Below are 14241 nucleotides of genomic sequence, written 5' to 3' on the forward strand. Positions count from 1 at the left end.
TAAAATAAGTATTGTGCTTTCAACCTAGCCCACATCAACCACACAATTCAGCACAATTAGCAGTATTTACTACAGAAGAATGTTCAGGTCAAGACTGAAGTGTGCTCCTGCAGAGCTGTGCACTTCTCACGGCTTCTGGTGACATTTTGTGCCACACTGAAGCCAGTGCCATTCTCCCACACCTTTCATAAGCACCAAATTCATTCAAAGTTTCTACAGTATAAATTAAGGGCAAACACACTAGAATTATAATTTAGGGATATGTCACACAACACTGAAATAATAATAAAAACAAATGTAAAATGTAATACAATACATTTAGACAAATAATATATACAGGGCTCAATTTATTGTCCAAATAGTGATCAGATATACAAAGTTTTACCTCTTCTGACTGTTTTCGTTAACATACATTTGATTTAATTTCTCAAATCATACATAAAAAGCAGTCTTGACATAACTTTGAAAATGCACTCTGAAATTGTTAAAAAAAAAAAAGGCTTTTGTTATATAACTTTCAAATACAGTCCATATCCTTTGATCACAGACACTATCACTACAAACTATTTACATATACCAATAGGTTTCTTATTGTGCCCCACCCATAAATGGCGCCGCCCCACCCCTGCGGTGACCCAGTGGATCAAGAAACCCCGTGTGCTTAAAGGCTTTTCGCTAAACTTGCGACATAAGCAGAGTACAAATACTGTGCGTTTTAATGTTTACCCATAGAATGTCAATTAAACACACTTATATCTATTGGAAAATACAATTTAATTTTATTTCACGAATGTCTTGAACCGAAACGGCTCGTTTCCCTTTCGCCTATAGAGCGCCGCCATTTTGGAAACCCTGATGACATCACAAAGCACGTTCCCTGCGTGCTACGCCGTTGAGCTGCTGCTGCTGAGTGCTAACTGCAGAAGAGACAAAGCGAAAAACTAATTGACTCTTCGTTCAATTAAATACTTTTTAATTTAACTGTTTGGGTACCGAAACAGACTGTAACGTAGATCTGGACATTTTGGTATGTATATTTTGTTTTTTTAAATGGTTTCATTCTGTTGCTTTGGTGTTTAAAAATGAGGGGGTGTTGGGTTGATCCGGTTCCCAGGCTGGTTCTTCCAGTGTTCTGCTGCTAGGATCTGGTTCTGCCTCGCCAGGTTGAGTTCCTGTTTGGCCTAACATGGCCGGGCCTCTAGTTGCTATTGAAGTAGTGAAACCGATGCATTTATGTATCTAGCGGAAATGGAGGACGTGAAAGCCATAACGTGAAGTTTGTTTTACTTTATCATCAATTTTCCTGCAACAATCACAACAGCATAAGGTACATTCCAGTAACCGATTCCGAATTGTGTTTTTGTTATTGTCTGCATTGTGACGGAGGTAGGCCTCTATTGTTTACGGCAGTTGATTGTGCCAGCATTCATTTGTGCATTTAAACCATTGAACTACGGCTGTGTGTACTGTACGTCGTCTCAATACACCGTCTAAGGTGAGCTGTGTGACATCAGGTACAAAAAAACGAAAAGAAAACGCAGCGGGTGATACAAACATAATGTTTCTAGTTCTCTTTAATTTTCTATATAAACACAGCTCGACCAGGTGGCAGTGCAAGATCATGTTTAGATTTATTTATAGTATATAGTATAATAACAATGGTGTTGTGTTTTTTGTCATTTATGACCACACTACTACAAGGCTAAATTAACTGAGTTTGCAGACCCCACGCGCGTATTGTGTCTCTAATTCCAAACCAAGTAGATCGCTGATGTGACCAGATAAGTTGATTGTGCAATGTTACGTATTTACATATTTGTGGGAATGTAGTTTTATTGTTATAACATTGGTGGTAATAGGAGACGTTCTGGTTGAATATGGTTGCATTTTTTAGCAAGATGCAGTGATAGTTACATAATTGCAGGACAGTTTATTGTACTATATTTCTGGAAATGTACCACATTTCTCCTCGTTTTGGTATTTTTTTTTTATATATATACACACTTATAGCTCGCTAGCGATACATACATTAGATTACTCTAGTTTTACAAACCATAAAGCTTGCATTCCAATGGAAAGTTAGACGAGAATCAGATTTGCATACTGAAACACTGATTTGGGACGGCTTCAAAATAGTCCAAATTCAGCACAGTAAAATAATTAATAACCGTTTGTAAAATTGTTTAGTTTTATGCATACATCAAATTAAATTACAATTTCATGTATACATTTCTGATTGGAGAACCGTATACTATAATTTTGCACAGGAATGTTGGCATGCATGATTTCCCCAAAACTTAATAAAGCCACTTTGGGAACATGAATGTGACAACTCCTTTTTCCCAGATCTTTAGCTCCCATTTAATCAATGGCTAGGGCCTATCAGTTGTTTTTGGGTGAAAGGCCTGTTGGAAAAAATAAACCTAAATACATTAATACATTTTTTAGCAAGATGCAGTGATAGTTACATAATTGCATACAGTTTATTGTACTATATTTCTGAAAATGTACCACATTTCTCCTTGTTTTGTTAAAAAAAATAAAAAACACTCTCTAAAAAATATTTTATAATATAAATTATATATATATATATATATATATATATATATATATATACACACACACACACCCCGTATTCCTTCAAATTAAGATGCAGCCCATATTTCCCACCCTCAATTTGAGGAAAAATTAAAACATCAAATAAATATGCATTTGTAAAGATACAACCTCATTTGCACCTATGAAGGCAGTTTGTGGCTGTCTGCTATCGCACAGAGCATTACATTTATGTGTTGCTTGATATTTCCATTCGTGGTTATTTGCACCTGTTTTTCTCCCAATTTGTGAACTGGTATTGCTTGGCATGTCTAAAAATATTGGGGTCTGATCAGCATTTCCGAACTGTTTATTAGAAACTCTGAAATTGTAAAAGCTTCTCTTTGAATTCCTCAGGACGCTTCTTTGAAAATGGCTGCTGTATGTCATGGATGATTCGAGATCGGGCAGTAACATTTTGGTTCATCTTTCTCGGCAGTCACATCTTTTGGTGATTTTTAATACATGCATCGCTACTGTACTCAAATGTAAGACGCTGGCTATTTTTGAGAAGCAAAAAATGGTTAAAGTACATCCTAAATTCAAAGAAGTATATGTAATATATGAGTAAAGGTTTTAAAAAAATTACACAAAAGGTTTAAAAGATCTTTTATTTTCAGGACATGTTGGGCAAAAGCCCTTCAGCTGTTTTAAAAAGAAAAGTAAACACAGTGCAGTAAGCTTGTTGTTATTCAAGATTTGTAATTATACAAACATTCTGTGGATGGTGTCATGTTAATTAGAATAGAATGTTAATTCCCAGAGGTTCCAAAGTTCCCAGTTTGAAGATAAACTCTTGTTCCTTTTGTTTCCGAGCAGCATTTGTTCCATAGCACCGATTGATCACACAGACTGTGATGTCTTCAGCAGTGTGATCATCACTGTTGAAGTGATGGGTTACTGGAAATGCAGTGGTGTTAATGCGAATGCTTCTTAAGTGTTCTACAAACCGGTCTGTTAAACGTCTTTTAGTTTCCCCAAATACACAATGTGTTGCATTTCTTGCAGATAATGCAGTAGATTATTCCTTTTAGAGGTACATGTAAAATGTTCGTGAATGTTGAATGAAGATTTAGTGCCTCTACTGTTTCAGAATGAATGTATTTATATGTATTTCATTGTGGTCTGTTACATGGATATGTGCCTTTCAAAGGTTCCCCAGAAGGACAAATATCGGTGTGTCTCTTCTATATGACATCAAAGGGGGAGTCTTGAAAATAGGTGCTGTAGATGGGTCTTGTAGTAAAATTCAACATTTCAAATGTAATTAGAAAAAATGCTTTATATAATAAATAGGGGTGCTAGATTCTGTTTTAATTTAGTAATTTAATTTTTAAATGTTAAAATAAAAGTAGCCGTTATTTGCAGTTAGCCGCTTCTTAATATTTGACCTGCACATTTTTGACAAAGTTTAAATAATTAAGCAAAATTAAACATTTCACACTTTACTAACGTTAAAACATTTAAACTCTACATGATTTACACCCCTAATAATAACAATATACAACACACAGATGATAGAATCCCTCTGGTCCTCACGTACCACCCTGCCAACAGAAAGATACAGACAATTGTGCAAAGTAACTTTAAAATTTTACAACAAGACCCATATACAGCGCCTATTTTCAAGACCCCCCATATAGAAGACCAAGAATATAAGAGAATATGTGGTACACAGTGATATTCGTCCTTCTGGTGAAGCTTTGAAAGGCACATATCCATGCAACACATTGTATATTGGGGGAAGCTAAAAGGCGTTTAACAGACCGGTTTGTAGAACACTTAAGAAGCATTCGCATTAACACCACTGCATTTCCAGTAACCCATCACTTCAACAGTGATGATCACACTGCTGAAGACATCACAGCCTCTCTGATCAATCGGTGCAATGGAACAAATGTTGCTCGGAAACAAAAGGAATGAGAGTCAATCTTCAAACTGGGAACCTCTGGGAATGAACATTCTATATTAATAATCCTGACAGCTGAAGGGCTTTTGCCCGAAACGTCCTGAAAATAAAAGATCTTTTAAACCTTGTGTACATTTTTTAAAAAACTTTCTTTCATATGCCTTCAATTTGGTACAATGCAGTTTATATATATCTATCGATCGATCTATCTATCTATCTTTTATTTAATATATATATATATATATATATAATATATATAATATTATTGTTATTATTATTATTATTATTATTATTATTATTATTATTATTATTATTATCACAGAAACCATAGATGAAATTATTTTCCTCTAACTTACTGAAGCCCATCCAGGGCTTGAATTTCATTTTTGTGTGCTGGGGAGATTTCCCTCCTGTGCTGCAGCCAATAGGGGGAAGGGGGAAGGGGGGGGGGGATTATTATTATTTGTTTATTTAGCAGACGCCTTTATCCAAGGCGACTTACAGAGACTTGGGTGTGTGAACTATGCATCAGCTGCAGAGTCACTTACAATTACGTCTCACCCGAAAGACGGAGCACAAGAAGGTTAAGTGACTTGCTCAGGGTCACACAATGAGTCAGTGGCTGAGGTGGGATTTGAACCGGGGACCTTCTGCTTACAAGCCTGTTTCTTAAACCACTGGACCACACAGCCTCTTATAATTATTCCATAATTTTAGGGGGGAATGGTAAAAAAAGGCACTTTTGCATATAAAAAACAATATATGTATATTTTACTGCATCATCATTCACACTGGTGTTGCTTTAAAATAAGTTGCTTTCAAGAGACCCAACTGCTGTTCATCACTGTGAGACAGAGCACTCTACATTGCCTGACGAAGTTTTTGCATGCACCAGAAGAAAAAGGTGCTTTTCTTTTAAACCGGTGCTCAATTTTTTTTCTTTTTTTTTTTAACGCTGTACACACAGCCCTATTTCTGCCTGTTTTTCACTGTTTTCATTTATGTATGTTTAACTACTAGATAGTTTGTACTGCATGCATGTAACATATTAAATGAAAGGCCACAATTTCCTTTCGTACTATGTAAGTTGCAACAGGATCAGGCATACTATATGTGGTAAAAAAACAAACAAAAAAGCACTTTTCCCCAAAAAAAATTCATGGGGGGGGGAGGTTGGGGAGAGCTGAGCTTCTAAGCTTTCTAACGATACCGTCCCTTTCAGTCTAGCTGCTACAATGACGGAGCATAGACTCAAAACGAAACCTAAGCTGTGAACTCTCTCACATGATGAGAGACTTAACTTCAGTCAGTCGTAGTTCTGGCTAGGAGTACTGCATACACATACGTCTTTGGAAAGCCCCAAGTCTGTACTTTTAAACAAACCGGTTAGGTGGCTTTTACGGTGCCTGAGTAATATGTGCATAACCTTTGGTGCCCTGGCACCCCAAAGTGAATGGGGCTGAGTTTTAAGAGTTAAAGCAAATGTCACCACTTGCAAAACAACACCTAGATAGACTTAATATCGTGTTTTTGTTTTTTTTCTTTTTTTTCTTTTCAAAACTGTTTACTTATACTGCAGTGTACTGGGTTTCTGTAATGCTTAAAGATAGCATCTGGGAATTGCGTACAAGAGAATAAAGTCTCACGGCACTTAATATCCATTTTTTTTATTTAATTATTTTAACCAGAATTACTCAGAATGCGGCTCAATGCTTTCGTCACTGACACCCACTTCCATAGAGACTGTTGTAGCATTTCAGGCATTCTAAATCGGGTGAAAAATACAGTAGCTTGGTGTCTTAAAATATCTCTGCGGGATTTTCCCACACTGAAAGTTATAGATATGTGGGAGAAACTTGGAAAATGTGCAGATTTCTGCGCTGAAATTCAAGCCCTGCCATCTATTATTTTTTATAATACATGGATATTGGTATCTGCAAAAAATAAATGTGTGTTAAGGTTCAAGTTGCAAGTGAATTTAATGAATAATAATAACTAGGGGTGCACTGATAATCGGTAGCCTATTATTATTTTTATTTGTAGTTGAGTACATGTAGCCTATACAGTTACCAGACTAACATTAAGTAATGCTTTGTAGTTGGTTTCAGGCTGACAAAACTCAAATGTAGGGGTATTTATTATTCGTAAGAAAATAGTATTGTTCAAACGCAGCATCAATGAGCGGTTAGTTACAAAACTGCCTCTGCGATGTATGCTCTCTCTCTCTCTCTCTCTTTCTCGGCTTGGCATCACCCCAGGTCCTCCTCCGTAGCTCACTTGATCAAGTCCTTGAACGTAAACAGTTTCGCTGAAAAGCACTTTTTTAAAACAGACTAAAGCAGCAATGACAACAATCTCCCTAACTTCCAAGGAGTTGTGGGCCCTCTAAACGCTAAGTGGGAATTACCTTCTGCAATTTTTGTTTCTCTTGCTCTGGTTGTTTATCTTAATCAGCATTGGTTGCGGGTGTATTAGGCAGCATTTTAAAGCTGTACTTGATTATTGTGCTGTCTTGTTTAGTAACAAATTCAAGTTTGACTGAATATTGTAACCGGATATTTTCAAGACATCTTTTTGTTTTTGATTAATTGAACAATTTAAGTTGGGCTGCATTTTTAAGCAGTGTATTCTTAAACTAAGAATTTACCGAACTTTATTGTAGTTGACATTGATTAGGCTATTTTTTTTTCTACTGACACTGTACAGTATAGGTCAGAGTTATAATACGCAATGTTTGACAGCAAGTGGCTATAAAAAATGTCACATTATATATATTTTCTACAAATGCAAAATGTTTTTGTGTGACTGTTGTAAAACAAATGTATAAATTGCTGTCAAGCACACAATATAATACTATGTTATTCTTTGTATTCATTTTCTGAAGCAAGTGCAACAAGTAAACAATACCTGTTCATTTTTTCCATAAATACAACAAGTAAACGATATCTGTTAATTGTTTAACATTTATAATTATAAAACAATTTAAATATAAGCCCTATGTCTTGTTCTAGTAGTTTACCTGTCTATTTATTATCGGTATCAGCCAATATGGGCAGATAACCATCGGCTATTGGTATCAGCCAAGAAAATCTTATCAGTGCACCCCAAATAATAACATAAATTAAGTTAATATTAAAGAATCTTAAATATTATTATTTTTTGATAATTGAGGAATGGTGAATAAAACTGGGTAGTTAATGACCTGCAAAAAATAATGTATTTAAGGAAAATGTATTTTAGTGGAGTATGCCTTTTTTTATTAGTTGCTGTCAGTCGAAGAGTTGTGTCGCTTGCTTGGTGTTCTCATTGGTGAAGCGTCACACGTTGCTTTTTTATTCGTGTGTTCACAGCACATTAGCGTCTGTGTGACCTCTTGAAATGGATGTTTGTTTAGCGCAAGGTACTTTTTTTTAATGTTTTCAAACTTTTGAATAGCGACTGACGAGATACTTTTATAACAACATATATGAAATATTAATTCCTTTTATTTATTTTTTATTTTAGGTTACAAAGACGAACGCAACACATCTGAGCAAAAGGATGTGTGATGGTGCCACAAACATTACTGCGATTGGAACAGTAAAACTCTGTAGAAAACTAAGTGATGGACCTCACTTTTCATAATATCCCAATCTATTAAAAAAAAGAGAGATATAAGACGCATGCTTCTAAGTCACAAAATAAGCTCTTAACATACTTTTTTTTTTTTTTTTTTTTTTAACAAGGACATTTTGTGGATCAGAGCACACATTTCTAAAATGGATAGCGAGGAGGATTTGTCCCATAACAGTGAGGATACAGGTTCAAAACATGATGATTTTACAGAAGATAATGGAAAGCCAGAAAATACAAGGGGAAGTGTTAATATTAAGGAGGAACCTGACCATTCTGAATATGAAAATGTGCTTAAAGATTACAATAATACTCTTTGTGATGCAGCAGTGTATGCAGAGTCTGTTGCAATTTCTCCTGGGACATTGGCTAAGGAATCCTGCTCTGTGACCTCTCCTGAAAGGCTGTCTGATATGCCTCCTGAGCTGGCTTCTGGACAATCATCAGTGGACATTCAGACTATAACCTCACCTTCAGATGTAAAAACCAAGGGTCCAATTTTGAATGACGACCAGGGTTCAGTTTTACAGCAAAACAAAAAAACTATGAAGAGAAAAGCTGAAACGATGGATGACGAGACATCAGAAAAAGTCAACAAAAGCATAAATATTAAAGAGGAGCCAGAAAATTGCATAAATGACAATAGTGAGGAAAAGAATGAGACCTTCGTTGGTTCACCTGGCAGATATGTTGCTAGAGAAAGTGATGAATATGGAAATTTGCTTACCGGGTACACTAGTACGCTTTATGATGTAGCAATGGATGCTGTTACACAAAGTCTTCTCTCATCAATGAGAAATAATGTTAACCCAAGGAAAAAGTCACCTGCTTGGAATCATTTTTTAATATCTCCAAGAGATAATACCAAAGCAATCTGTATGTACTGCATGAAAGAGTTTAGTCGGGGTAAGAATGAAAAAGACTTGAGCACAAGTTGTCTAATGAGGCATGTGCGAAGGGCTCATCCTACAGTACTTTTACAGGACAATGAATGCTCTTCAAATTCCATTCCTAATTCGGTTGCTACCTCTGTATTGCCTCCCATAAATCCATCCAATAATGGGGAATTGACATCTCAAAATAATACTTCTATGGTATCTTCACCAGGTGATATGGAAGAGACTCCATCTAAGGAAGTATTTTCAACGACCCCAATATCAGACAAGTATGTCAAAGATGAGACCTGCATGGCTTCTTCCCCACATTCCAGTAATAACCATAATGAAGATGCAATGGAGAATCAGTCTGTCACTTCAAAAAATTCAAACTCAAGAAGAAGATCTGCTGTTTGGAAACATTTTTATCTATCTCCTGTAGACAGTTCGAAAGCCGTGTGTATACATTGTATGAATGAATTCAGCCGCGGGAAGAACGGAAAAGATCTGGGAACAAGCTGTCTTATAAGACACATGTGGAGAGCCCACCGTGACATTGTTATAGAAGAGAATGGAAATGGTTCAAGTATTCCACCTCATTATTCAACACCCCCCACTTTGTTACCAACGTTCCAGCACCCAGACACAGGGGATTCAAAATTCAAAAAAGATTCCCATTTCATAACCTCATCTCCTGAAAGGATGACTGATGAGGTGCCACAGAATATCAATGAAAGCATGGACATTAAAGAGGAGCCTGATGATGCACTTTATCACCTGTCTACTGGCCAAGCATTAATAGACACATCAGTAACAGCACTGTCTTTTCCTGAAGGGGCTAGTGAGAGAGACATTTTGCTTACCTCATCACCTGATGATCTGTCTGAGGGTCCAAGCTTGAATAAAGACCAGAGTTCAGTCTTCCAACAAAATAAGAAAATTATGAAGAGAGTGAAATCAGAAGTGTGGCATCATTTCATAGTGTCTCCAGTTGATCATCTTAAAGCTTTATGCAGATACTGCCCCTGTGTCATTAGCAGAGGAAAAAGAGGGGATTTTGGCACAAGCTGTTTGATGAGGCATCTGATGAGGCGTCATCCTAATGTTCTCAAGAACCAAAAAGGCACATTTGAAAATATTCCTTCATCTCCTCGATCACCCTATGCTACACTAGCTGCTGCAGAAGCTCTGTCATCTAAAATCACTGAAAACTCCTCCATGGCTGAGGAAAAGCCACACATACTACCTGTTACTAGTAAAAAGACATCTAAATTGTGGAATCATTTTTCTATCTGTACTACAGATCCAACAAATGTTGTGTGTTTGCACTGTAGTCGCACAATAAGCAGAGGAAAAAAGACTACAAACCTTGGGACAAGTTGCTTGTTCCGGCACATGCAGAGATTTCATGGAAATGTTCTTGAAAACAAGAGCAATGTCTCAAGAGTTATGGTGTCTTCCTCTGCAGACCTCCAAGCCAGATCTGATTCAATGGAAACTACTACTGCTACTACATCTGAAGACAGCAATGAAAAATACAACGAATATCATCCAATTGCCAAAAAAATTACCAAACTTGTTGCTGAAATGCTTGCATTGGACCTTCAACCATCATCCCTTGTGGAAAATGATGGATTTAACAGATTACTGGAATACCTTCAACCACAGTATTCCATACCTTCATCAACCTATTTTTCTAGCACAGCCATACCAGAAATGTATGACAGTGTGAAGGAAGTAATTGTTTCACATCTTAAGGAGGCTGAAGGTGGCATTGTTCATTTCACAGCTGGAATTTGGGTTAGCAACCAGACACACGAGTACTTGACTCTTACTGCTCACTGGGCAACCTTTGAATCATCTGTTCGACCTCCAGGGCAAGACTTCCACTGTTCTGCTCTTCTGAATGTTTCTCAAATTGACTGTGACTACAACCTCACGGACATTAAAAAACAGCTAGAATACTTGTGGGACACCTGGATTATTTCCTCTGGTCTGAAAATTGGCTTCACTGTAACAGATAATCAGAGTATTGCAAATATCCTTGATGACAATGAACATGCAAGCATGCAGTGTTTCGGACATACTATTGATCTCATTGTAAGTGAAGCCATAAAGAGTCAGAGAATGGTTCAAAATCTTCTCAGCATTGCAAGAAAAATTTGTGAGCGTGTTCATCGTTCAGCAAAGGCAAAAGAGAAATTGGCAGAGCTGCAAAAAGCGCATGACTTGCCCGAAAATCAGCTAGTCCAGGATATCCCTTCCAAGTGGAATACATCTTTTTACATGCTTGAACGTTTAGTTGAACAGAAGAAAGCAATCGATGAGTTGTCTATAGAGTGCAACTTCAGGGAACTGATCAGTTGTGATCAATGGGAAGTGATGCAGTCTGTGTGCCATGCTTTAAAACCTTTTGAGGTTGTCTGCAGGGAGATGAGCACCCGAACAGCTACACTTGGACAAGTTATTCCATTGATTCACATTCTAAACAGAAAGATAGATATGTTGTTTGATGAAACCATGGGTATAGACAACATGCTAAAATCTTTGAAAGATGGCATGGTGAGCCGAATGTCCTCTGCACTTCGCGACCCGAGGTACATCTGGGCTACTATGTTGGACCCCCGTTATAAGACCTCATTATTTACGGAGGAAGAAGCAGAACAGTATAAACAGGACCTGGTCAAAGAACTAGATTTATCATATTCTACCTCAGGAGAGAGAAAGTCTGTTGTTTCTAATGGTTGTAGCGAAGTTCCTGCTCCATCTAACAGCGGTCCCAGTAGCAAGGACAATCTGTGGGCCCTAATGGATGACATCAGGAGTAAAATAAGAGAGGAAAGACCAAAGTCTTCAGAACTGACTGTACTTGAGTACTTGGAGGAAGAAATAGTGGATCAAAGCTGTGATCCTCTTGATTACTGGAACCTGAAGAAGTTCCTATGGCCAGACCTTGCCAAAGTAGCTATTAGATATGTGGGATGCCCCCCAAGCATCATTCCAGCAGAGACACTGTTCAGTACAGCCAGCAAGAGCTGTAGCCTGAATCAAACAAGGTCAATGCTAGAGAATATAGAAAGACAGATCTTTTTAAAAGTAAACCTTCCCCTAATATATTTTCAGTATTGAAGAATGCCTGAACTACTGTTTGATGGAGTGGGAGTTTAGCTATAGGAGGATGTACTGTAACTTTTGTTTTGCTTTTTGTACAGTTCCCACCCCCTTTTTTTTTTTTTTTTTACAAATTTGTAAATTAATTTCTTGTGCCTTATGCAGAATTCTTCAGGTCAAAATGCTGTAAATACTTAGAAGTTTACTCAAGGTGTAGTCCATGAATTAAAGTGAGTATGTGCTGTAGTTACTAGATGCTCCACTTAATGATTCTTGAAAAATGCAGCCCTAAGGACAAAGCTGTGACCGGAAAAAAATGTTTAAAAAAAAATAAAATAAAAATGGTAATGTAATTTTATTTGATCCTTTCATTGTGGAAATATGTGGCTCATGGTACTGTTGTTTAAATTTAGAAGATTAGTTTCCTTTTTAAATTCCTGAAAGCATTTGTATGTAACAGACAATGCATATTGGTACTGTATAAACAGTATTTGTTCAAATTTATACTTTTATCTCTCTTAAGCACAAATTGTTTGTATAATTAAATGTTGTACTGAGGGTTAAATTATGGGTAAAATCCAGTGAATATACAGTGTACATTTATACATATTAATTTCCATACTGAATTTGATAACTGTGTGTAAGCATTCAGACTGGAAACATACTAATTATGTGGTATATTGTAAATAAATAAAGCATTTTTCTCCTTGAATGGGTTCAAAGAGTTATTTGTATATGTAATGGTAGAGTAGTGTAGGGTTATTTGGGATCATTTGTAACACTTCAGGAAATTAATTCCAAACTGTACCCCTAGAAATGGAAAAGGGCTCGCCAATAACAAACATTATTATTATCTTTAACTGCTGATACATACAGGTACATTGTACAGGTACTCATTTTACACTTAACCCAAATGAGCACATGCTTAAATAATTAAACCATTGAGTGTAATATAAGGATTTTTAGTTAAAGCCTGACCCATCCTCTAAAATGTCTGTCCAATATGGGGACTACAGCCCTTCCTCTTTATACTGCCACATATGAGACAATGAACAAAATACTGATATAGCACGGGTGGCAATATGACTTCAGCTAGGTGTTTGCATTGCCTTATTGCTAACTTTGAACAGTCTGGTTTATGTACATCGTATGGCTTTGTTGCAATGCAGCACCAGTTATTGAACAATATTCAACAATCAAGACTTGCAATAAGAAAAACGGTAGAGGTATGGACTGAAGTCGGAACACAGAACTCGGGTACCTAAGCTACTGAAACTTGATTATTTTTGTATTTGCATTTCTTCTGGTTTATGGCAGTAAATATTTAAAACCTATTCGTGTAGACACAGGCACACAAATGATTTAATTACATGAACTTGGTTGTTACTTGAATTACATCTAGTTACCTCACAAGACCTATAATTGCATGGTTTCTGAATCCTCAGTTCAGGGAGCAGTGATGGGCAATACTGGTCCTTGCAGACCAGGGCTTTGTTCCAGCCATGTCAATTATTTCATAATACCTGTTCAACATGTTATACAGTACAGTGGCCCTCCAGGACCAGCGATACCCATTCCTGTTTTGAAGTGGAAAGGTGCGATCATGCTGTCACATTTATGGTTTCATCATGAAAACTACATGTCCATTTGTTATGAAGCATAATGTATATGTTATTTAGTACAAATTATTTTTCAATGCTTTAAATGTATAATATCTATTTTATTCCCTTTTAACATTGACTATCTGTCATTTAAAGTGTATAGGGTATAAAATAAAATGTATATGTGCAGGTCAGTCAGCACAATATAATCTCTTTAAAATGAACCCCATTATCTCCACATATTAGCTTATGGTTTATCATATTCTGATAAGGTTATTTTGTATTTGTACTTTCAACATTTTAATGAGCAAACAATTCTCCATTTAAACTGTAATTTATCATCTGCATAATGATGATGTATTGAAAGCATAGCAAAACATGTAAGTGCAGTGCATGTAAAACCAGAGTTAAAATAACTGCAAAACAATGCAATGGACTTTAATAAGGCTTACAATTTTGTATTAGAAGTATATTTAAAAAAAAAAAAAAAAAACAACTAACTTTAAAATGTGATACTATAGCTTGGCTGATATTATAT

General features: G+C 36.4%; 1 protein-coding gene across 3 annotated transcripts; it reads left to right on the top strand.

The window, feature by feature from the left end:
• The first annotated feature begins 675 nt into the window (after positions 1 to 675).
• On the top strand, positions 676 to 12814 carry LOC117419462 (zinc finger BED domain-containing protein 4-like). 3 transcript variants are annotated; one of them, XM_058986109.1, is made up of 2 exons: positions 676 to 1027; positions 8009 to 12814. In XM_058986109.1, exon 2 carries the CDS (start codon positions 8263 to 8265, stop codon positions 12118 to 12120), a length of 3858 nt encoding a protein of 1285 aa, XP_058842092.1. In that variant the 5' UTR covers positions 676 to 1027; positions 8009 to 8262; the 3' UTR covers positions 12121 to 12814. The 3 variants fall into 3 exon arrangements, with proteins under 3 accessions (XP_058842092.1, XP_033888109.3, XP_058842093.1); XM_034032218.3 differs by having other exon boundaries at positions 8230 to 12814; XM_058986110.1 differs by lacking the exon at positions 676 to 1027 and adding an exon at positions 1088 to 1327.
• The last annotated feature ends 1427 nt before the right edge of the window (positions 12815 to 14241 follow it).

Source organism: Acipenser ruthenus, chromosome 14 (assembly GCF_902713425.1).
Source record: "Acipenser ruthenus chromosome 14, fAciRut3.2 maternal haplotype, whole genome shotgun sequence".
Lineage (NCBI taxonomy): Eukaryota > Metazoa > Chordata > Actinopteri > Acipenseriformes > Acipenseridae > Acipenser > Acipenser ruthenus.